The 25467-nt window shown below is 43.3% G+C and overlaps 1 protein-coding gene and 2 long non-coding RNA genes across 7 annotated transcripts in view; 2 read left to right on the top strand and 1 right to left on the bottom strand.

The window, feature by feature from the left end:
* The window catches only part of LOC147012253 (uncharacterized), a 61567-nt gene extending 58898 nt beyond the window's left edge, over nucleotides 1–2669 (bottom strand). For 4 of the 5 annotated variants that reach the window (XR_015051534.1, XR_015051532.1, XR_015051535.1 and 1 more), the window contains exon 1: nucleotides 2540–2669. This is a non-coding gene — a long non-coding RNA (uncharacterized LOC147012253). The remainder of the gene's footprint in view (nucleotides 1–2539) is intronic. The other variant, XR_015051536.1, reaches the window with a different exon arrangement.
* Nucleotides 2670–2705: 36 nt separating this feature from the next.
* LOC147012254 (cysteine-rich protein 2-like) overlaps nucleotides 2706–25467 on the top strand; it is a 47435-nt gene continuing 24673 nt past the window's right edge. Inside the window, exons 1-2 of the mRNA XM_085856150.1 lie at nucleotides 2706–2885; nucleotides 18251–18345. Coding sequence (XP_085712276.1) covers nucleotides 2846–2885; nucleotides 18251–18345 — 135 coding nt within the window. The 5' untranslated portion in view covers nucleotides 2706–2845. The remainder of the gene's footprint in view (nucleotides 2886–18250; nucleotides 18346–25467) is intronic.
* Nucleotides 2900–6978, top strand: LOC147012255 (uncharacterized). Its single transcript, XR_015051540.1, has 2 exons — nucleotides 2900–5387; nucleotides 6054–6978. It is a non-coding gene; the product is annotated as an uncharacterized LOC147012255 (long non-coding RNA).

The following is a 25467-nucleotide window of genomic DNA, read 5'->3' on the forward strand; positions in this document are numbered from 1 at the left end:
TAGTGGACCGTCTGAGCCCTGCACTAACCTGTGGGGGGTGGGGGGGGACAAAGCACGGAAAGAGTGGGGGGGGGGTGTAACACCAGAAATGAGGCGGTAGAAGACAGAGGAACCATCGACCTGTCTGTGAGTGAGATGGCGAAGTGATCATAGACTTAGAGATTCAACTTCATCGCAGGAGCTTCCAATTATCTTGACGGCCTTGGTTTCCATGGCATCAAGCTGGGCAACTTGTGAGGCAGGGGAGCCATCCCAGAGGGGAGAGCAGTACTCCATCAAGCTATTTGGGAGAGATTTCCATCCATTCAGCTCCACAGGCAAGATGACGTCAAGAGGTGTGAAAGAATGGAGTTGGTCAATCATGTGAAGCTTTAACTTTGGGAGTCGATCGCCGGGTAATTAATGATCAGGCACATCCCAAAGAAAGGTTCGAGATGCCACCAACAAGGAAATCCATGAAACAACAATAAAAACTGGAGAGTTCAGGGAACACCTTATGCCGTGCTGTGTTGAGAAACGAAGACATGGGCGTGGTTTACGAGCGGCAAATTTGATTGGTCATTATGACGTAAAACGTGGTAATATTTTGTCCAAGTACTGCTAAACGGAAGGGTTTTGAACGTGTAAGAAAGGCTATTTGTGTTCCATAGTGTTTCAAGTACATAGTTTGATTTAAATAAAACTAGTGCGTGCCAGAAACAACAACCACACAGGCTGTTCCTTCGCTCTCGTGTGGCCGTACGTGCGTGGCGTGTGTGCAAAAAATAAATAATTGTGACGTCGATCGTGACGTCATAGCACCGTGTCCTGTCATTGGTTGGTAAATAAATGGCCATAACTTGGGAACCACTTGGCCGATTAATATCAAACCTTGAAAAGGCACATACTCAGGTCCCCAGCAATATACCTGGCAAGTTTCAATTAGATTGGACCAGTGGTTGTCGAGAAACAGCGGTCGCAGACACACACAGACACACAGAGATTGCTATTATGGATAGACTAGTACGTGCCCGTAAAAAATATATAAATAAATAAATAAATAAATAAACCACACAGGCCGTTTCTTCGCTCTCACGTGCCCGTACGTGCGTGACCCGGAAGTTAGATATTATTCGCAGTTACGATTATTCGCAATTTATTTTTAATACCCAATTATTCAATTAGCGCCAACGTATTTTACCTTTTCGAAATGTCATGGCAAGGAAAAACAAAAAGAGAAGAGAAGAGAGAGAAAAAATTTACTTCCTGGTTCGGAGCATACCAGCACTCTGATGTTCGCGAAATTTATACACGGTCTAATATGAAAACGATCACAACTTGGACCATTGTGTTTATCTATAAATGCGCATAATGAATCAAGAAATTATTAGAATACACGAAGTCATCACTCTCCGGAAGCCCGTACGTTGTAACCCGTAATGGGGAACGCGGCTGAGCTTCCCTTCCCCATCGGCCACGCCCACGCAACAACGTATCTTCCCATTGGTTTGGTAAATAAATGGCCATAACTTGGGAAGCACTTGTCCGATTAATATCAAACCTTGAAAAAGCACATCCTCAGGACCCCAGCAATGTACCTGGCAAGTTTCAATTAGATCGGACCAGAGGTTGTCGAGAAACAGAAACAGAAACAGAAACAGAAACAGAAACAGAAACAGAAACAGAAACACACACACACACACACACACACACACACACACACACACACACACACACACACACACACACACACACACACACACACACACACACACACACACACACACACACACACACACACACACACACATTGCTGGAATTATAGATAGATGAAGATTTTTTAGTTTCAAAGAAAAAAAAATTCCCGAATTTTACCGCCGTTGATACACCGTCTTTCACACCGCCGCATTTAAACATGTGACAGTTATTCGTGCCTGTTGGTGGTGTCCCTTCTGACGGATGTCCTTAAAAACAGTAAGAGAGAGAGAGAGAGAGAGAGAGAGAGAGAGAGAGAGAGAGAGAGAGAGAGAGAGAGAGAGAGAGAGAGAGAGAGAGAGAGAGAGAGAGAGAGAGAGAGAGAGAGAAAAAGAGAGAAAAAGAAAGAGAAAAAGAGAGAGAAAAAGAGAGAGAGAGAGAGAGAGTGTGTGAGAGAGACAGAGACAGAGACAGAGACAGAGACAGAGACAGAGACAGAGACAGAGACAGAGACAGAGACAGAGACAGAGACAGAGACAGAGACAGAGACAGAGACAGAGACAGAGACAGAGAGAGAGAGAGAGAGAGAGAGACTGGAATTTTTTTTTAATCTCTGCTCTGTGTGCTTGCGCAATCTGGCCGAGACTTCGGGCTAGTTGAAGTACTGAGAAACTTCACGTTCGTTTTTCCCGGTTTCGTGTTCAAAATACAACATTCGATATCAATTAATTTGTTCCTCGATCATAAACTGACGTTTGTAAGATTGACAGACACACAAACATCCTTTTTTTTCAGTGCTGAGGTAAAAAATTCACGGTTATTTTTTTTTGTCAGGTCCGACGCCGCTGGGGTTCGAACCGCTGACCTTCCAGAAGGCACCATGGCCGGGCCGGCTCGGTGGGCAGACTGACGGTGTCGAGTGGAACTCAACAACAGCAATCGCTTTAGCTCCGCCGTGAGGAGGTGGGTGGAGGGATGTTTGTGGGGAAAGTGGGGGGGGGGGTTAGAGGACGTCGTGGGGTGGAGGGGGCGTGGCCTGACGCGAGATAACAAAGCACGCGCGTGACCTGAAACACATTCGCGCCATTCTCCTCTCGTCTCGATCCATCCCGTACTCTTCGTCCGGCGAACCGGCGCCAACGCCCTGCGGACACGCGGTGCAGACGGCGAGATGTCCAAGTGCCCTAAGTGTGACAAGTGTGTGTATTTCGGTGAGAACGCGCTTTGTTGGGAGCTGCGAGCGCGTTCTACGTCCATTCATTCCTCACGGCGAGATGTTCGTGCCCGCGCTCCCTGTAAACGTTGATTCAAATAGCAAACGTTTCAGAAAAAAAAAATGTCACTGTAAATCCATCATGGCTGTAATATCCGCGTGAACGGCTCATCGTGTCGCCGTGTCCAGTGGAAAGGGAGGGAGAGTGGAGTGAGTCGTTTGTACTCGTTCGAACCATCCGGGTGGTTGTGTGTGTGTGTTGACGCACCGACTGGACGGTGCCTTGATGGGTAAATTTGGCGGGTAACTTGTTTGAGAGAACGACGACGACGATGAACTTGCATGGACTTGTGTACATCGCTGAATATCCTAAAACCGTTTACCTCTGGCGTTCTGCCGGCATTCCAAAACAGCACGTCAGTTAGCTGCCTCCTCTGTGCGCTGCTGGCCATTCATTTCAAATTCGATGGATATCGTGACGTCATTTTGCTCTGTTAACGATGACGTCATCGTCGTGGCATCGTGATCCCTGGGTGCTTGGGGGGGGGGGGTTAACGGGACGTCTCGTTCTTGGTTGGAAGATAAAATGCCAGATTCGCCGAGTAATGACATTTTTCATGATGCAGCATCATGGAGCATGTCGTCCCCATGGGAGCCACGAAGCTGGCCGTTGATCATCTTGGTCATGTTTGGGATACTATGGGGGTAGTGGGGGGGGCATCGGCGCATGCCTTTGCCCCACAATTCTGGGTACAAATGACTGATTCAGGTTTTCTGCTCGATTCTCGAATCTTCTGAATTGGTGAGTACGATGAGCTACTACATGACGACGCGGTTGCTTGGTGGATAAATAAGGTTGTGTCTGAAATGGTAACGTTCTCTTGGAATTTTCGGACTTATTCGGAATGGCGCGGTAACCCTGGTAACGTTTCTTTTCCAACACAATGGGATCTTGCTCAGTATATCGTCCTTGTGCCTAGCAGATGGTGTTGTGGCGTGCCACCATCGAGGTGGGAACTTTAAGCTGGCTGTCTTATTTGCTATCGCTTGCTTTCATGAATTGATGTCACCTTTCAAAAGAGTAGGCCTGTGTGCGTGCGTGCGTACCACTCACTGCCTTTGCCAAATTCCTGCCTTCATCTGTCGACAGGAGGCAGTGTATGGTTGTGCTCCTATAAGTGGTGCAAGCACTGTCTTGAGTTCTGCATAATGCAGGAAGAATGATTATCAAGTCCAAACTGCATGATCATCATCATGCTGGGCTATCTGGGGGTCTAGATCCTAAACCAGAGCTGAATTTGAAAGTGGAATCATGTTGGATCCAGTCGTGTGTGTATATCCATTATTCAGCACCAGAATGCCGGTTTGGATCATTTTAGGTGTCAGTAGGCCACTAATGTGATGCCTCCGTATACTCCACTGTTCTAAGAGTCCATATCCTTTTCGGAGTGTCAGCACTGCCAAAACGGTCTCTGGTAAAGAATACACTGAGTGGTTTGCCGTCACCTCCCAAGCGGTACAAGTCATGGCAGGAATTGGGAATTTTTCTTGAGTGCATGCACACAATGGCCTATTCTTTGTGAAGGAGACCATGGGATTTTTGACCCTCCAACAGCAATAGATTCAAGCAGACGAATAGTCCAGCTTGACCTCAACCTGAGCGACGACACGTTTGTTGAAGCACCACCCTGCCTGGTAAAGCACCAATCCGACGGTTTATAATCGCATTGGGAATCAAACCCAGACTTGACAGCTCAAAGGTGAGTCTGCTACTTCTGAGCAATTCTGTCATACTGGGATAAAATAACAACAATAAGGCTTATTTGTTGGTCTTCTAATCTATACTTTGTAAACCCCATTGTTTTATTTTGCAGAAAATTGTATTGATGTTAAAAGACAAATCATAATTCTCAACTGGTGCACAGATTGAAATATCAAAATTATCCTTGCTCCGGTGGTGGTCCCGTTTTGTAAAATATTGATACAATGGTTGTGGGAGCTGTTCTGTGAGCGAGTTTGTTGTTGGTGGCGTGCGAGTTAAGGTGAGTGTCATGTGATTTATGGCATGTTGGGAGTGTCACATTAACCATGTGATTTCGCACATAAATTTAACCCTGCGTTAGTTCCCTGGGGTGTTTGGAAACCCCAATTTTCTATAGATGTGTGCACTAATATCCATTTTCTCTGCAGTAGCTTCACAATTCTGTGTGTTGAGTGCGCTCAAAATTTTTCATGGTCCTGTGGGAACTCTTGTGAGAGGTAGACGTCATTTCTCAGTGGGCAGAGAGACAATACCTCAGGGTACTAACAAGGTACTGAAAAAATAAGCCTGAAATTCCTAAGGAATTCTTAGAGACAAAGAACAGATGTAATTATGACAGCATATTTGGTTTCACAGACAAAATGACACTTGTTTCATACATCCCACAGAGTAAGAAGGAGAACAATGTTCTTGTCAGCAGCATGCACTATGATGACAAAATTGACCCAAATTCTGGAGGTAAGAATAAACCAGAAATTATCAAAAAGAAGGTTCCCTGCATGCCCAATGCCCCCACAACCCCACTCGTCACAGTGGGCAAAGAGATGTGCATTCTGTCCCAGGTCACGCGATCATAAAGTGAAAACGGTGTGTAACCAGTGTGGTAAACATGCATGTAAAGAACACAGCAAGTTGACTGTCAGTTGCATTGAGTGCCAAAATAAATATATCAGGTGATGAAAGTGAGTGATGAGGATGTTTCTGCTGTAGCTGATGAGTTTTGATAAATTTTGTTTTCTATTATTGTCTTGATGCATTTATGTACTCATGTACTATGAAATCAAACTGAAATATAATTATATGTATAATCCTGCATACGTTCACTAAATAAATGAGTTGAACTTCATGCTAGTTTTGCTTACATGCTTCATTTTAAAAATTTTAAAGTTGGGGTGCTCAAACATCCCAGGGTACTAATGGTGTAAAAAAAAACCATGGTACTAACGCAGGGTTAAATTATATATTCCATTGGCTGATAATCTTTGCACACTTTTCCTCACCACCTTCCACTGAAGATGTGTTCCTGTGAGCATGAATGGATGTACGGTATACATTTAAAACATTGAGGGATATATGAGGTCTGACAAAAAAGTTCCAGGACTGATGGGTTTTTTTTCTCTACAGGTGGCAGCACTGCCGTGGTTTCGTCATTGGATGTGCATTATTATCTTCCCGTCAGTCCTGTGTTGGCCGTTTTATCGATCGGTTTGGTTTTGTAGCCGTACTGGAGTTTTGTTGCAATCGTGTTGTGAAGATGAACGACAAATTTATGGAACAGTGTCATCAAGTTTTTAGTAAAACTAAACGAAAGTGTCACGGCCATTTTTGACAAGCTGATGTACAGTGAAGACTCGATGTCAAGATCTCGTGTGTTTGAGTGGGCCAAGAGGTTGGCAGAAGGGAGAACGGACATTAATTCATGATGACGCACAGTCGGGACACCCATCGATTTGCCAAAACGGATGAAAATGTCGAAAGGGTGAGGGTGTTGGTACGATCTGACCGACATCCAAAACTCCAATGAAAGGAACTCATTTTGCATCAATAGAAGAGATCCAGAGAGCCGTGACCAATGAGCTAAATGGCCTTTCAGACGACGACTTCCAATGATGCTTTGAAGCACTTTTACTTTAATTCCTGAACTTTATTGTCGGACCTCATATATTTCTGTGCTTCGGTGGCTGAATACATTTGGAAAAAGTCCAATGATCCTGTAGCTCACTAGATGTTGACCATTTAAGTTGATCATCAAAATTTTCTCAACATTCCATGCTTGATATGCGAGCATTACCTGGAAAGACTTTTCTTTTGACGCCATGGTGATACACTTTTAAAAGTACGCTCTCACTCTTAACAGACTTGGGTGACTATCATGAGGAAGGCTTCCACCAGGTTTTGTGAAAATCTCAATTTGTGTTGAAATGTTTTTTAAAATGATGACTTGACTTATTTTAGAAAATGTGTATGCTTAGTGTTGGCTTAATTGTTCGGGTGGCAGGCTTGGGATCCTTGGGTCCTGAATTAAAATCCCGATTTTCTGTTGAATTGATATCAGGTGGGGTTGACTCAGCCTGTTATCCTTCTGAGGTCAGCAAAATGAGTACCATCTTGCTGGGAAGATTGAGCCATTCGAGTGTCCTGTGTCAGAGTGGTGACCCGTCCAGGATTGTGCCCGATAGCCCAGGAGACGACTTCAGCAGCAGCGATGCTCTGTACAGAGAGCATCGTGACTGGTCCCAATGGAATGGATGGATATAATGCGCACATAAAGCTCCACAGAACATAGTTCCAGGTTCATTAATAACTCATTCGCACGATCATACTGGCACCATTACCATGTCGGATGCCCCTCCCTCCAACGAGAATCCACCATGCCTCAACTGGGGCCAACATCATACTCCAGCTGAACAATTTTTTTGTTGTTATCTGCTATCAACTTGGAATGATAAGTGAACTTGTCGTGTCATTGCCCTTGCACATCATTAATGCACCAGTTATGTGGTGCCCCGACTACAAATCGGTGTTGTGCTACTTTGGAATCTCAGAAGGGTTGGTAGGGATAGCTTCGAGGTGTGCACCGCACACTCGCTTTTGAGCTGTCTAGCCCGGATTCAAATCCCGACCCAGCTATAAACTGTCATTCTGGTGTTTCGCGTGCAGGGCAAGGCGTCAATGTATGCGCCGTCCATCAGAAAGACGTTAGACCAGAATATCCGTCTACCGGCAGCACTGGTGCTTGGTGGACGATTAAGGTGTCATTGTGTCTTTCCCGTCGAGTATGCGAGTTATCACATTCCAAATACTTGCCACCTTCAGTTGACCGTCAGACCGAGCCACCTGGTCCATGAAAAACTTGGGCAAAACTGTTCTCCAGCTAAAGCCAAACCCATAAAAAGATGCGAATAATTTAGGCGTAGTAGTAGTAGTCCTTTTGGTAAATTGCTACTTACCCGAGTCATATTTGTGGCATGGCTCTTCGATACAATGGGCAAAACTGTTCTCCAGCTAAAGCCAAACCCATAAAAAGATGCGAATAATTTAGGCGTAGTAGTAGTAGTCCTTTTGGTAAATTGCTACTTACCCGAGTCATATTTGTGGCATGGCTCTTCGATACAATGATCACACCTGCAGATTGTCGAGGCGTAATTGTGATTGTGATGAAACATTTGCTTTGTTTTAATATAATTTTTTTTGCTGTGAGCAGCTTCTCGTCGACGCATATAGTTCAGAGCCACACGATTCAAATGTTCCATCATCCTCATGGTGCCCCTGACACGCTTCGCTCAATCTGGAATTTTTCTTCTTTTCCGCACATTTGACCTTCCAAACTGTTGTGTGAGGATGTGCAACGTATTGTTTTTAACTTGCGACGACGACGTTTCGCTCCGACGGAAATGGTAATCTGGATCACAGGATTCTTTCTCGTGAGAGACTTTTACCGCAGCCCAGTCTGTTCGAACTGTACGGTTTGATCGAGTTTATTTACACGGCGTTGCTCCTCTCATGGTGTCGGTTGTTTACTCTTCGCCCAAAATCTCAAACTCGATGAGTGCTTCGCAGCAATTGTGCAAACATTTGAACGTTTGTAATTTTGGTTCTTGTGATTGCAATTTCATAACAATTTGTAAATAACATTCTCCACATGCTCGTGCTGTGTCCCCAATCTGACTGGCTGGTTAAAGGTTACATTTCTAAACTGGGTAAAGGTTACAAACCTCTGTGTGGTCACAGAAAATGTTGCTTTGGCAGGCGGTATTTGTCAAAAAAAATTTCCCTTTTATTACCTCGACCGTCGAAGGTGGACGGAGCTTACGTTTTCGTCCCTGCTTGTCTGTTCGTCTGTTTGTCTGTGAGCAGGATAACTCAAAAAGTTAGGGATGGATTGGACGAAACTTGATGGATCGGTTTGGTGTGTGCCGAGGACGAATTGATTAGGTTTTGGTGAAGATCCAAATCCGGATACGCATCGAGCGATTCTTCACCAATGAGAGGTGGTGGGGCCAAAAATGATATATAGTACAGAATGGTATTTCAAAACGTTGTGGACAGATTCGGACAAAACTTGGTGTATGCGTTAGATTGGTGACGAGATCAGGTCGATTAGATTTTGGTGAAGGTATGACCGCACGGATGTAGATCGGTGGGCTATAAAACATAAACTTTTCAGTCTGGCGGAGGTATGCGCTCTACCGAGTGGCATCCTCGTCGTATGATGATGTTCTTTATTTATTTATTTATTTATTAACCCCCGCCATCTTCGAAGATGGATGGAGGTTACTGTTTTCACCCCTTTCTGTTTGTTTGTGTATTACGGAAAAACTCCTCGACGGATTTCGGCGAAACTTGGTGGGGGGGTTAGGTATAGTCCAAGGATCATGCCATTAAATTTTGGACTTTGTCCTCCCCCACCCCCAAAAAAAAAATTGTTAGAGAAAGAAAAATGTTTGTTTTTTTTGCATTTCTACATGTTTTAAGTGATTTCCAACCCCCCCCCCCCAAAAAAAAATTGTTACCTCCCCCCCAAAAAAATTGTTATAAATTTTTTTTTTGCATTTCTACATGTTTTAAGTGATTTCCAACCCCCCCTCAAAAAAATGTTACCCCCCAAAAAAAAATTGTTAGAGAAAAAATTTTTTTTTTTTGCATTTCTACATATTTTAAGTGATTTCCAACCTCCCCCAAAAAATTGAGAAAAAATAATTTTTTTTTTTTGCATTTCTACATATTTTAAGTGATTTCCAACCCCTCCAAAAAAAATTGTCCCCCCCCCCAAAAAGAATTTTTTTTTGCATTTCTACATGTTTTAAGTGATTTCCAACCCCCCCCTCCCAAAAAAAAAAAATTGTAAGAGAAAAAATTTTGCAACTTTTTCAACAAAATTTCGATTTTTTTTTGCATTTTTACATGTTTTAAGTGATTTCCAACCCCCCCAAAAAAAATTGTTAGAGAAAAAAAAAAGTTTGCAATTTTTTTTTTTTCAACAAAATTTCGATTTTTTTTTTTTTTCTGCATTTCAACATGTTATAAGTGATTTCCAACAAAAAAACATGCCAAAATTATAATTGCGGCTGATTTTGGAACTTCAGGTGGATATACCCACGTAAAATCAATTTCTGTCTCAAGGAATCTAGTTATGACGAATGAATTGAGTATGTAAACGTTAAAAGTTAAAGGGAAAGTTGCAAACTATAACTCTGTGAGCACTGTTGACGTCAAATTGAATGAATAGGATATCAGGTTCACTTGAGTGACCTAGCAGTATTGGCGGCGGAGGTTTTGCACTCTACCGAGTGCTCCCCCTCTAGTTTATTTTGTTTTATTTTACATCTTGCAAAGAGGTCCTGGGGTGTGGGGGGGGTGGAGATTCTCCATACAGAATCCCTCCTGATCATAGAATCCTGGGAGAGGTATTGGTTGGTGCCCCAGGTAGGTTTCGTGTAGGGGATCCTGTAATTACCTTCACAAACTTTTTTGCGAAGGTTATGTTTTGATCGCTGTGTATTTATTTATTTATTTGTGAATATGTGTGTTTTTTTTGTTTGTTTGTTATTCGCATAACTCCAAAAGTATTGAACTGAATCGCAGCACATTTGGTGGGATGATTGGTTATTATCCGAGGACCATTTGATTAGATTTTGGGAGCGATCGGGTCAAAGGTCAAGGTCAAGGTCATGAAAAGGCCAAAATCGTCTTTTTACCATAGCGTGGTCAATTTGTATCCAATTTGCATGCAACTAATGCCAAAATGTTCAGAATTCAATGCCCCATCTTGTGATATGTGACATGACACAATGACGTAATAACCCTTATTAGCGGTTGGGAGTCGAAGGTTGGGGGGGGGGGTCACGACATTGCAAAATGTGCAGTTTTAGTCATAACACGGTCAATTCTTATCCGATTTGCATGAAACCAAAACCAAAATGTTGACTGTTCTGTTCCCCACACTTCTTCTTCTTCTTCTACTTCTACTTCTACTTCTTCTTCTTCTACTTCTACTTCTACTTCTTCTTCTTCTACTTCTTCTTCTACTTCTTCTTCTACTTCTTCTTCTACTTCTTCTTCTACTTCTTCTTCTACTTCTTCTTCTACTTCTTCTTCTACTTCTTCTTCTACTTCTTCTTCTACTTCTTCTTCTACTTCTTCTACTTCTTTCGGCTGCTCCCGTAAGGGGTCGCCACAGCGGATCATCCGTATGATCCGCATAGTGATTTGGCACATGCTTTACGCCGGATGCCCTTCCTGACGCAACCCTGGTCGCCTCTTACGACACAGGGATATGGTACACCTATTTTAACCCGGGTATACACCGGCCCAGTACACTGGTACTCATTTCGCCAACCTCGGAAGGATGACAGGCTGAGTCAACCCCCTGGTGTATTAATTCAGTGGCCCAACGGGGCTTGAACTCAGGACCTTTTGGTTCCCAAGCTACTGCCCTAACCACTGCGCCAACACACCAGGCTTTCCCCACACTCTAATACCAATTACAAAATTAAGAGTACAAAGGTCAAGGTCATGAAAAGGTCAAAATCGTCATTTTTGTACAATGAATGTTTGTTTGTTCACAATAAATAACTTATTTAGAAAAACAGAAACTCGTGTGTGCGAAATGCCCCTAAAATGCCAGAAAATAATTTCTTATAATGTGACCAGTTGTCATCAGATTGACTTGACACCGACACCCAAAAAGGTGAGGGAGTTCATACAGAAATTGCACAATGTATGTGAATCAGTGTCAAACAGCAGGAAATTTAATGTTTTTAAGCTATCATAACACATATGAGATGGCAGATGTGGTATGGGATTAAATACCCTCACAATCAACGGTTTCTGGGGGGGGGGCAAAATGTAGCGTTAGCGAAGGTATGCGCTCTATTGAGTGCCCGTTTTAGTTTGTCATAAAGACACTCAAGAAAAAAAAAATTAACTTTTACTGGTTTTTGTTGTCGGTGTTGTTTTCTTTCCAGGAGTGAGGCTCATACAAGAGCAAGGTCGAGTTGACCATGGGACGAACTGACATGAAAAGAGGGGAGGAGGGTAGGGTAAAGGGATGGGGGGGGGGAGAACTTCAATTCCTTTGCAAGGAACTTCACTGCAGGAGGAATCATTCGGCCGATCAAACCTGCACAATGGTTGTTTGTCCATGCTTCGTCCTTATTAAATTCGAAGTGTCAAATGAGGAATATCACCAACCATTTCTTTAGTCTTTGGATCCCCTCTAAAGGCCCAGTCACACCTTGACGTTTTAGCCAGCTTATGCCGATTTTTGGAAAATTTGTGTAAAACGCTGGTACACGTCGAATACGTTATGGGTACGTTTTGTATATGTTAAGACCACGCTGAAAAACACTGCCATAAGTGGTAGTACGCTGGCTTTAAACGTTGAACTTTGGGGTTTTCCTCAAATTTTTTCATGCTTGAAATTTTACGACGTATGCCGGCGTATGACTCGCACGTTCCACTACGCTGGCCATAAGTTGTAGGCACGTTATGCGATCGTTGACACACGTTGAAACACGTTACTTGTAAGTTACTCATAAGTCGAAACACGTCGAGGTAATGTTTAGCGTACCCGAAACTTATTTCTAACCTATGAGTGACATTTTGTAAGCACGCTACACGAACGTTGTTCACACTTTGCAACACGTTACTTGAAAGTACTACTACTACTACTACTACTACTACTACTACCAACATCGACATCACTAAATTCTCTCAAACTACCACTACTACTACTAATAACATCGACATCATTAAATTCTCTCGAACTACTGCTACAACTACTACTACCAACATCGACATGACTAAATTCTCTCGAACTACTGCTGCTACTACTACTACTACTACCATCGACATCACTAAATTCTCTCGAACTACTACTACTAACATCGACATCACTAAATTCTCTCGAAATACTACGAATACTACTATAAATAACATCGACATCACTAAATTCTCTCGAACGACTACTACTGCTACTGCCACTGCTACTGACATTGACATCTACTCAACATGGAGTCTGGAACACTGATGGGTTCCTCTTGTGAAGCCCATTTGTATATACCAATTCCCCTAAACGCTGCCAATACGCCATTATACGGTTAGCTGTAAGGTCGAAACACGTTCAGTAAGTTCTGTGGTCGTCCGGAAGACGTCAATCAAATTCGTCTACATACGCCAATGTGCGTTTGAGATACGTTACACATAGGTTCAAAGCACGCTACTAATAGGTTCAAAGCACGTTACTCATAGGTTAAAAATTAAGTTTCGGGTATGCTAAACATTACCTCGACTTATGAGTAACTTACAAGTAACGTGTGGCCGACGTGTGTAAACAATTGCGGAGCGTGCCGAGAACTTATGCCAGCGTATGCGGAAATTGTGAGCCATCCGTCGAGTATGTCATAAAATTTTCAACATGCTTGAATTTTCACGACGTACTAGACGTACCACGTAATATGCCAGCGTACTTCATTGTTTTTCATCGTGCTCCTAACGTATACACAACTTACCCATACCGTATTCGACGTGTCCCAGCGTTTTAGACACATTTTTCATAGGTCGGCATACGCTGGCTAAATCGTCAAGGTGTAACTGCGATGTTGACGCTTCCAATTTTCAGGCGGTTATGATTTAAATCGGCAAGCGGCAGGTTTTTAACAGAGAACGCCACAAGTTCGTCGGCATTACGTGCAGCGCACTATGACTAAGTTAAACTATCGTTGGGCATAGGTTGTGAACGCCGACAACAGGCTAAGCATTCGTTGGTATAAGTTATCTTTAACACAACGAAACGTTCTGTGCCCGTTACTAAAACATTATGCATACGACCAACACGTTATGAATATGACCAAAACTTAAAAAAAAAACTCAAAACTTCAGCGTACGCCAACGTTTTACATGCATTTTTATACGTTGCCATTCCTGGCTAAAACGTCAAGGTGTGACTGGGCCTTAACCATTATGCCAACGAGACTTTATAGCTGACAGTGGATTTGCTCATGTCTCAATCTTAAGTGAATATGCTCCGGTTTGGTCCGTAGCATTGCCACTGAAGGTTATTGAGACCAAGGATGAGCTGTTGTTCGGTTAGCCTTGGGTAAGTTGAATAATAGGTCTCCTTATGTTACATTGTCAAATTATGTAGCAGGCTGCTAGGATTGCTTGAAGGTAGGTGCACTCATCTTTGAGCTGTCTAGCCTGGGTTTGAATGTGTTGAAGGTGCCATCCTGGCATTTCGCACGTAGCACTATGTACCAATGTGTGCTATGCCCATCGGTTTAGCATTAAACCGGAGGACCCGTCTGCTGGCACTGATCGTCGGTGCACGTCACAGATCTCTATGGTGTCTTTTGAGAAGAGTAGATGAGCTATCGCCGGCAGGTCAGGTCAGGTATGGGAGCATGTGCCAGAACAGCACGTCGCTGCGTCCACTTTCCGCCGGTACTCCAGGGGCCTCCGTCTGGCCATCCCCCAGGCAGATGCCAGGCCCATCCCCATCTCCTTGAGATGATGGTCAACCTGTTGCAACCATGAGGCACATGGTCGACCCACTGGCCTCCTCCACTCATGAGACTCCCTCGCTGAGAGAATCTGGTGAGCAGGATCAGAGTCAGGAAAACGAGCCACATGTCCATACAGCCGCAACTGACGCTCACGGACTATGCAGGTAACAAATCTCATCAGAGTCTCTCTCAGCAACCGCTCGTTGGACACAAAATCCGACCAGCGAGAGCCAAGGATTCTCCGAAGAGACCTGGTACCAAAGGAATTAAGTCTCCGTCTCAGATCCTTGGTCAGAGTCCAAGTCTCGCACCCATAGAGCAAGACTGGAAGTACCAAGGACCTGAAGACTCGGACTTTCGTCCTTCCGCACAGGTACCGGCAGCGCCACACCCCATGATCCAGTGAATCCATGACTCCCCAGGCCCGACCCAGACGTCTATTGACCTCTGACTCGCAGCCAGCAGAGACATGAATATCACTGCCAAGGTAAGTGAATCTCTCCACAACCTCAACATCCTCACCACAAACAGACACAGACAGGACAGCAGCATCCAAGATGTCACCGAAAGCCTGGATCTTAGTTTTTGACCCAAGAAACCCGTAATCCCAACGTAATCCCAATCGCCGGCCCCCTGGCCAAATGCCAAATTCCTGCCCTGGCAGACTGTTGTTAATGCAATGGCAAACCACCTAGAATAACACTTAACCAGAGACTGCTTTGGCAGCACCACTGCTCTGAAATGAGTCTGATGCATTGATAATTATATGGTGAAGCAGGTTCCCTCAGTGCCATCTCAGGTGGCTTGCCTTAATCCTCATAGAAATTAGCCTTTTTATTCGGTGAAAACATCGAGGAGAAAGGAGAAAAAATACGACGGCTTTCACATCGTCAATCCTTTTGAATACAAATCCCTTCCTTGTAAATGGCAGTGCCAAATGCCACTGTTCAAACACGAAAACTATCTTAGCCTGACTGGTTCATTGTGGTATTATTTATTAACATCTTACCCCATCCTTGTGAGGATGGCATGAGGACAGAGAGACAATTAAAGGGTGGGTTCACCAAAGGTCAAGTATCACCATTGGATCTTTAGCTTCCACACTAGATTAAACAACTGAAATCCTTGCTCTGATAAACCACGATAGTCTAACTAGCGCCAGTGAGGCACTGCATCGAGGCCTTAAGCATTTGTAACCACCATACCACTCTCCTCTTGATATGATTGAAGCTCCTGTTATAATACAGTGAATACACCAATTGGCTTTCCCCCTTCACAGGAATTACCAATTGAATGTTGTCAGTACCTGGCTTCAGGATCTCGTAGGTTTTGTGCTCTCAAGCACCTGGACTGTATGATTTCCACTGAACTTTGATAATCTCAGTGAATGTTTTAATAATCATATGTACAAGCAGAGATTTGATGATTTTTGGGTGGGCCTGTTGGGTATTTCCATCCGAGTGCGTTTCTCAGGGGACTGGGATCCCAGGTTAAAATCCCCAGCACCACGATGATTAATCCGTTGGCACCTTCACCACCGAAGGTGGACGGAGGTTATGTTTTCACGTGTCTGTCTGTCTGTTTATTTGTCTTTAAGCAGGATATCTCAAAAAGTTGTGGATGGATTTGGACGAAATTTTGTGGACAGGTTGAATGTGTGATGAGGACGAATCGATTCAATTTTGGTGAAGGTCCGAATCCGGATTCGATAATTTTTAGATAATCATTTTTCAAGTGATTGTTCACAATTGAGGGATCGGGCCAAAAACGATATGTAGCATGATATCTCAAGCAGTTGTGTACGGGTTGTGACAAAACTAGGTGGATGAGTTGGGAGGTGATGAGAACAAGTCAATTAGATTTTGGTTCCGATCCGGCCTATCAGCGGGATACAAAGCGTAAACTCTTCAGCTTGGCAAATGTAAGTGCTTCACCGAGTGCCGTTCTAGTTTAATATAGTACCATCGTCTTGGCTTGTGATATACGTGCAGTATCAGCTCCTCATGAGGGGAAGTTGTCACTCCATGTGGCTGGTGCTGAATAAACCATTTCCTCGTGCAAAATGAATGGAAAATTTATGAAATTTTAATTTGCTGCTTTGATTGTATAATTTTTCTAATTGAGATGTAAATTTGTGAAAACATCTGATGATTATCAGATCTAGCAATTCCTAGTTGTTTTTTTTTTTTTTAACTCTGACTTTCTTTTATTTAAGCCTTTTCATCCCCCTTTCTCCCACATTTAATTCATTTATTTGCCTCATTTCCATGTTCTCTAATTTTCCTCTTTCTTACTTCACACTCGTTTAAATGGTATAGCCCATCAGCCGTAAGCTGTATCGTGCAGTTTCGTTCCACTCATGAGGGGGGGGGGAGGTAGACAAAACCTTAATAATATGATAGTATGTATCCAAAAGTTCACCACTCAAATAGCTGCAGTTATTGTGTATTTTCATCTTGAAAATCGATACATTCTCCGCGCTCTCTCATTTGAATTTTCTCCACTCGGATCACGTGTGGGCCACGTGACGCCTCGACAGCCAATAGATCGGCTGACATCGTATGCAAATTACATCAGACTGTCATGTGACCAGCTAAGTTGTCCAAGATGGCAGCTTCCTGCAGGGAGGAAATCACCGACAGCTGATTGGCGATTTTTGATGAATATGGCCAGTGAGGACGCTCCCCAGTGTATTATTCACCAGGACCGAGGGTAACTTGAAATCGATTTCAGATTACCGGGAGGTAACTTGAAAGGTGGGTAGCTTGAAATCTTTACACCGGCACTCCGGGTACAATAGGCCCATGATCGAAGTTAGTCCTCCCGCGCCAGCACTCGGATAAACGTCGTTCGTGACCGTCGAAGACGAGCTATTCGTTGACACTCTCCATTTATCCCATCTTACAGACGTAAAACTTTTGACTTCTTCGTTCGCTACATTGTCCTGGTGAATAATACACGGCGGAGCGTCCTCACTGGCCATATTCATCAAAAATCGCTGATCAGCTGCCAGTGATTTCCTCCCTGCAGGAAGCTGCCATCTTGGACAACTTAGTTGGTCACATGACAGTCTGACGTAATTTGCATACGATGTCAGCCGATCTATTGGCTGTCAAGGCGTCACGTGGCTCCCACGTGATCCAAGTGGGGAATGCATCGATTTTCAAGATGAAAATGCACGATAACTGCAGCTATTTGAGTGGAGAACTTTTGGATACATATGTATTTGGATATATACTTTCATTTTATCAAGGTTTTGTCTACCCCCCCCCCCCCATGAGTGGAATGAAACTTGATTTTTCAGGCACTTTCTGAGCCATGGCTGATGGCCTAGTAGCCTTTCCAAAGTTTTGCAACTGGCCCTATTGGGCCTACTTATTTCCTCATCCTTTCTATTCGATGCTCTTGTTTCACTCCCCCTTAAGCCCCAACATTTTACACGTAACAGTCAGTTTACATTGGTATCCAGTTCCATCTCCTGCATGCCAAAATATAAATGTGCGTCGTTTATATTTCAAACATTTAAACCTTTGGTACCGTGTATCATTGATGGGCCCCAAGACAGCATTGTAACGTTTATCTTTGACATTTTCCGCAGTTGTAAGACATTTTAACGTGTTGCACTTGAGAAGATAGGAACTTCTTCTGTTTAATGCTTTTAAATTTCTTCCAATTGTGGCGAATGTTGAAGATTAATATTCTCAGGTCCTGTCTTGGATGTCGTGCCATCTTGGTCAACCTTTGCCGACGTTTTTTGAAGGTATACCTGTAAACATGTTTTTAATTCTTGTTTTCCTATGCTCTATCTCGTCCCAGCTGAAAAAGTGACTTCTCTTGGAAAGGACTGGCACCGTTTCTGCCTCAAGTGTGAGCGCTGCAATAAAACCTTGAACGCAGGTGGCCATGCTGAGGTGAAGTGAAGTATCCTGCCAGGATGAGTCAACACTCGTACTTGCTCACAAACACAATATATTTCCACACAAATATATATATATATATATATATATATATATATATATATATATATATATATATATATATATAATGTCATGCTTTTTCTAACCACTCACTCACTCACTCAATGAAGATGTTGAATGCCTACCTTCTAGGTGGGCTAGAAAGCTGAAATTTTGCATACCCATGCAACCCAAAGCTAATATCCCAGAAGAAATCACAAAAATCATCAAAAAAAAAAACCATAAATGAAAACAAGTCTGGAGACTGCAATGATTCACGAGCGGTATTTGACGATGTAGATTGTTTCAGAAGTCAAGGATGAGACAATGTGATAATTTTTGACCAAGTTATAAAAATGATCAACATGATGTGGTACGAGTGACAGGTTGTTAGCTGCAAAATGTCGAAAACCCGGTTTCGTTCAACAACTTTCAAAATTTGACCTTTGCATAACCTTTAAAGGTCACAAAACAATGTTGTGGACATTAAAATAAGGAAACGGGAAACGTGCTATAGCTTATTGGAGTAAGTTTGTCGAAGAAGGTCGAAAACCCGGTTCGATTCCCACAACTTTGAAAATTTGACCTTTGTGAACTTTAAAGGTCAAAGGTCAAGGATTATGACCTTTGGTGCAAAACTTCCTCTGGAACATTCCATGAACAATATAACGTCATATAGGCTATATGGCATTTCACACTTCGGATTATCTATACTTTGATGAAATCAGTGTAAAAACAAAGTTGAAGGGGGCGCCACGGGCAAGGTGTTCGAGATAGAGCAAAATGGTTTCAAGACTTTAGGTGGGGAATGACCTCAATATTATGCATAAAAAATATTGTCATCCTAGCTCTCAAAGTTTGGGTGGTCGTATGATTTTTATGTCAAAATTTGCAATTTTCTAAGTTCGTGACCTTGTGACCTTGACCTTGGGACGAAAATGAAAAATCGAGCTCCGTGGGGCTATGCAGGTGCCATTGGGCTAATCAAATACCGAAACTCCTGCCAGATTCGACAAACCCCCTCGGAGAAGATGCAAATTGAAATTGGCTACCTCCTAAAAACACATGTTATGGGCGGAGCCACGCCCATTCTCAGAAAACACAACTAGATCATGATATAAACCTCCCACCAAAATTTTATCAGGATCGGATCAAAACCCACGGAGCTATGCTCGGGACAGACAGACAGACAGACAGACACACACAAATAACGAATATAGTGGTCACTTACTTTTTCGTGAACCAATACCCACAAATATAAGTCATCCAGTGCAGCCTCGCTCTGCTCACGGCGGGTCACACGACCCAAGACAATGGGACATTACGTGATTTTGCACGAACACAATTGCTCCCTGAGGGAACTGGTGTTGCTTGGTTTTATGGTGGTATGGTTGGAGAACTGCCGATGGGTTTGTCATTTGCGGACGATGCACAAGTGTTATGGTTTATATTTTAAAGTGCTGCACGTCTACATATACAGTCGGACCTCTGTATCAGGCACCCGAGTTATAATAAGCATTCAGAACCTGTTTTCATCCATGTGTCATTCCCTGTGTTAACGATCCACATATCTGGAAATTAACCCGGAAATAAAGAAAGATCGCTTTGTCCCGGCAAGTTCCAACACAGATACAAGGCCGTACGTTCGAAGATCCTTGAAATACATATGAGATTGCCTAAATTGATTGTGCAAAACTTCAAAAGAAACAATTTATGTATATCATTTTCTTCTTCCCTGTGTTTTTGCGTCGCTCTGGTGCTGAAATTTACCACAGTATAAATGCATCTGTGCCGTGAAGGAAGAGGGATGTGGAGCAACCAGTTGGAATGTAAATTTCACCTCTTAAATGTAAAGATTATATTTGTGAAAAGGTCAAAAATATTTTTAGAATGTGAAAAAAAACATCTGCTTGTGGTCATATGGGTATATACACTACGTGGCCAAAAGTATGTGGACACCTCGTCCAACATCTCATTTCATTATCATGGACATTAATATGGGGTTGGTCCTCCCTTTGCAGCTGTAACAGCCTCCACTCTTCTGGGAAGACTTTCCACAGTTGTTGGAACATTGCTGCAGGTATTTGCTTCCATTCAGCCACAAGAGCACGAGTTGATTCGGGCACTGATGTTGGGCAATTAGGTGTGGCCTCGCAGTCGGCATTCAAATTCATCCCAAAGGTGTTTGGGTTTAGGTCAGGGCTCTGTGCAGGCCAATCAAGTTCTTCCACACTGATCTTGACAAACCATTTCTGTATGGACCTCGCTTTGGGCATGGTGACATTGTCATGCTGAAACAGGAAAGGGCCTTCCCCAAACTGTTGCCACAAAGTTGGAAGCACAGAATCGTCTAGATTGTCATTGTATGCTGTAGCATTAAGATTTCCCTTCAATGGAGCTAAGGGGCCTAACCTGAACCATGAAAAACAGCCCCACACTATTATTCCTCCTCCACCAAACTTTACAGTTGGCACGATGTATTCGGGCAGGTAGCGTTCTCCTGGCATCTGCCAAACTCAGATTCATCCGTCGGACTGCCAGATGGTGAAGTGTGATTCGCCACTCCAGAGAATGCGTTTCCACTGCTCCAGAGTCCAATGGCGGTGAGCTTGACACCACTCCAGCCAACGCTTGGCATTGCGCATGATGATCTTGGGCTTGTGTGCGGCTGCTCGGCCATGGATTCCCATTTCATGAAGCTCTCGATGAACAGTGCTTGTGCTAACGTTGCTTCCAGAGGCAGTTTGGAACTCTGTAGTGAGTGTTGCAACCGACGACAGACGATTTTTTCCGTGCAATGCGCTTCAGCACTCGGCGGTCCCGTTCTGTGAGCTTGTGTGGCCTACCACTTCGCGGCTGAGCTGTTATTGCTCCTAGATGTTTCCACTTCACAATAATCGCACTTGAAGTTGACAAACTGACTTGTTGGAAAGGTGGCATCCTATGACTGTGCTTTGTTGAAAGTCACTGAACTCTTAAGTGCGGCCCATTCTACTGCCAATGAATGTTTGTGTATGGGGAATACATGGCTGTGTGCTTGATTTTATACACCTGTCAGCAATGGGTGTGACTGAAATAGCCGAATCCGCCAATTAGAAGGGTTGTCTACATACCTTTGGCCATGTAGTGTATCTGCTTGGGTCAAGCCTGACCCACTATCCTTTGTCCAGGCTTTATTTTCATTTATGAGCCTCAAGTAAGAAAACAGCACTGATTTTTTTTTTTTTGTTTGTTTTTTTGAGTTGTTTGTATGTCTCGACCAGGCAGAAGTATGGAGAAGGATACAAGTGGGTGCAAACGCTGTTCCATTACCATTTAGCTGCTTCCAGAATGTAACCATAATCCACTTCATCAAATATATAAAGCTGTTTCATAATCCACATCATCAAATATATAAAGCTTGTATTTAATATGTAGGAGTACCCAGCGTTGCCCGGTATTGCCCGGTTTGTTTTTTGTGGGGCCCTAAAACAATTCCCTACACCCACTAAGGAATGGGGTCGGGGATTATTTAATGTTGCCTTTCATGAAAGAGCGGTTTTAAAAAAAAATCCTACTTTTTTTTCTTTTTTCAACATTTTCAAAAAAATTGTTTTGTCTAAAATACTCCCCAGCACTCACTGATGAACCTCAGAGTTTCACGAAGATTGATTCAGCCATCTCCGAGAAGAATGGCAACACACAGACAAATGGCTCTTATAGTATAGATACACGTAGGGTGCACCCTAACTCAAGCATGCCTCACTCGTATATAATATAACAACGTGTGGCAAAAAGATCAGACACGTTTGAAATAGAAATGTCTTTTAATTATAGAAGTTATTTGTTCAACTCTATTGACATTTTCAAAGTACAACCATTGGAATTTCTTCAGAATGCATGAGGTTTTAAAAATGATGTTAGTTAAATGGGCCCCTTGGCAGGTAACAGATTCCGCCGTTCTGGTACCCAATACCCCATCATAACATTCACAAGAAAGTCTATCGGCATGGGCTGAATTTCACTTGTTTCCTTTCAGTTCATTGAGTGTGTGTGGCCTTTTCCTGTACACTGTGTCTTTTAAATATCCCTACAGGAATAATTAGCAGATCTGAGAGGCCAATTCACACCTCCAAATCTGGAGATCAGCTTTCCAGGAAAACACTCTCACAACATTTCCGTGCATGGCGTTGCGGTGTGGCATGTAGGCCCTTCTTGTTTCACGGAAGCTTGCCACGCATCTATTTGTTACTTTTCTTGATGGTGCATCACGAACTTGGAAATGTCTTCCGAATTCTGTTTGTGTCGAAATCGTAGAATATCTATGGAAGAAATACTGCTCAACCACACATGCTAGTTGTTCACGTGTCCAATTTGCCATCCCTGAGGACTAATTGTTTTTTTAATCTCCAGTTAGTCTGATACAACCTGGAAAATAAATTACCTTCCATTATCATAGAATTAGTCCACCCTGAAATCTGTCCCATTTGTTTGCCACTCTAGATATTAGCGACACATATCAATGCTTTCTTTGCTGCTGATAGTACTGTTCTGCACTTTATGGTTTCCCCCTGATCATTGAAATATCCCATTTCTATAACAACACACTTGGCAAGCTGCTTTGAAATACCTTTTTTCATTTCTTAACAAGAGCAAGGATCATGGAAGAGCTAGATAACATTGACAGTGGGGTAGCAGGACAACAATTGGACACAATCAGCAAGGGAATAAATGAAAAGAACGAGAAGGAGCAGAGGAGGAAACACTGAAACCAGCAAGGGTGGGTTGGGAAAGGTTAATGGGGGTAATAAAGATCATGGATCAGGATGGCAGGTGATGTGAGGTGGCAGGACACTGCCTGCTTTGAAGCCCTGGAGTGAAGAGTGGAAAATAATGCCCTCTGGGAGGAGAAGTGAGGAACAAAGGAGTTGAGGTATGCAATCAGCCTGTATTTTGGAAATTTAACCAGAGCAGGGTAAGCCTGGTGTTGGCTTGGTGGTTATGGTGGTGGCTTGGGATCCTAGGGTCCTGATTGAGTTTGAGCCCTGTTGGCTGCTGAATTAACACCAGGGGGTTGACTCAGCCTGTCATCCTTCCGAGGTCAGCAAAATGAGCACTAGTGTACTGGTAATTGGGGCACTGCATCAGCGGCATAGCTGCGCCCCTAACCAATGATGCAACCAGCAGCCAAAAAGGCTGTACATGATGTGGGAACCAGAACGGGGTTACTGGAAGAAGGTGGGCACGCTGGAGTTGCTAAGGAGGGTCAGATGGCTGAGAGCAGAGGGAGCAATATTTGGGAAGAGCCAGTAAAATAGAGACCACCGACCTACCTGCTACGTAAAAACAACATATTGTGCTGCTGTCTCATCACAGAATATTCCAATAATATTGAGAGCATTAGGCTCCAAAGAATCCTGGAGAGATGTGATTCTGGGATGTTAGCTTATCGTGGAGAGCAGCACTCCATTGAGTGACAGACAAAGGCTTTGTAGACTGAGTAGCTCTGATTTTCCAAAGAAAGACTTGGATTAACAGAGAATGCCTAATCTGTCTTTGGAAGCAAACTTGGCTATGTGGTTAGCCCAGGTGCGGTCATGACTGATGTTGAGGCCAAGAAGTTCAGGAGAATGAACCTCTGTTGATGACCAAGGAAATAATTGGGTGGGTTTGTTTGACAATAGAGTTAATTCTTCATTGCAACTTTTTTTTTCAAGGAAGAACCAGATTTGGTATTTCTTTACCAGCAGGATGAAATTACAAAAGCAACTAGAATGGCACGCTGTAGAGCACATACTTCCGCCAAGCTAAATACATTTTTTATCCCACTTGAAGGCCGGATCTGCATCCGGACGTTCACCAAAATCTTATCGGCTTGTTCTTGTCACCGAACCAATTCATCCACCAAGTTTTGTCATAACCCATCCACAATTTTTTGAAATATCGTGTTATTCAGGGCCTTCAGAAAGTATTCACACCCCTCGACTTTTGTCACACTTTATTGTGTTGCAGCCTGAATTTAAAATTGAGTAAATTTGAATATTTGTCATCAATCGACACAAACTACCCCATAATGACAAAGTGAAAATGTGTTTTTCAGAAAATTTTGAAATTAATTAAAAATAAAAAGGTGAAATGTCTTGCATCGATAAATATTCAAACTCCTGAGTAAATACTTTATGGAAGTGCCTTTGGCAGCGATTACAGCTTCAAGTCTTCTTTGGTATGTCTGTATCAGCTTTGCTCATCGGTATTTGGGGAATTTCTCTCATTCTTCCTTGCAGATTTTCTCAAACTCTGTTAAGTTGGATGTGGAGCGTCGGTGAACAGCAATCTTCAAGTCTTTCCACAGATTCTCAATGGGATGATTCAAGTCTAAACTTTGGCTGGGCTACTCAAGGATTTTCACATTTTTGTTCTGAAGCCATTACAGTGTCGCTTTGGCTGTATGCATGGGGTCATTGTCCTGTTGGAAGGTGAATCTTCACCACAGCCTTTGCTCATTTGCACTCTGAAGCAGGTTCTCAAGGATTTGCCTGTATTTCGCTTCATTCATTGTTTCCTCTATCTTTAGAAGTCCCCAAGTCCCTGCCTCTGAAAAGCATCGCCATAGCATGATGCTGCCACCACCATGCTTCACAGTTGGGATGGTGTTGGATGGGTGATTAGCTGTGTTCTGTTTCCGCCAGATGGTAGTGCTCTGCATTCAGGCCAAAGAGTTCAATTTTCAGCTCATCAGACCACAGAATCTTTTGTCTCATGCTCTGAGTCTTTCACTTGTCTTTTTGCAAACTCCAGGCGTGCTGTCATGTGCTTTTTTTCTCAGGAGTGCCTTCTGTCTGACCACTCTCCCATAAAGCCTAGATTTGTGAAGTGCTACAGAGATTGTTGTCCTTCCGGCAGGTTCTCCCATCTCAGCCAAGGAACTCTGTAGTTATGTTGGAGTGGTCATTGGGTTCTTGGTCACCTCCCTGACTAAGGTCCTTCTTGCCCGGTTGCTCAGTTTGGTCGGACGGCCAGCTCGAGAAAGAGTCTGGGTAGTTCCATATTCTTTCCATTTCTTAATGATGGAGCTCACTGTGCTGTTGGGAACTTTCA

The sequence above is a fragment of the Eptatretus burgeri genome, chromosome 15 (assembly GCF_056783735.1).
Source record: "Eptatretus burgeri isolate ZD-2024b chromosome 15, Ebu_testis_v1, whole genome shotgun sequence".
NCBI classification, from domain to species: domain Eukaryota; kingdom Metazoa; phylum Chordata; class Myxini; order Myxiniformes; family Myxinidae; genus Eptatretus; species Eptatretus burgeri.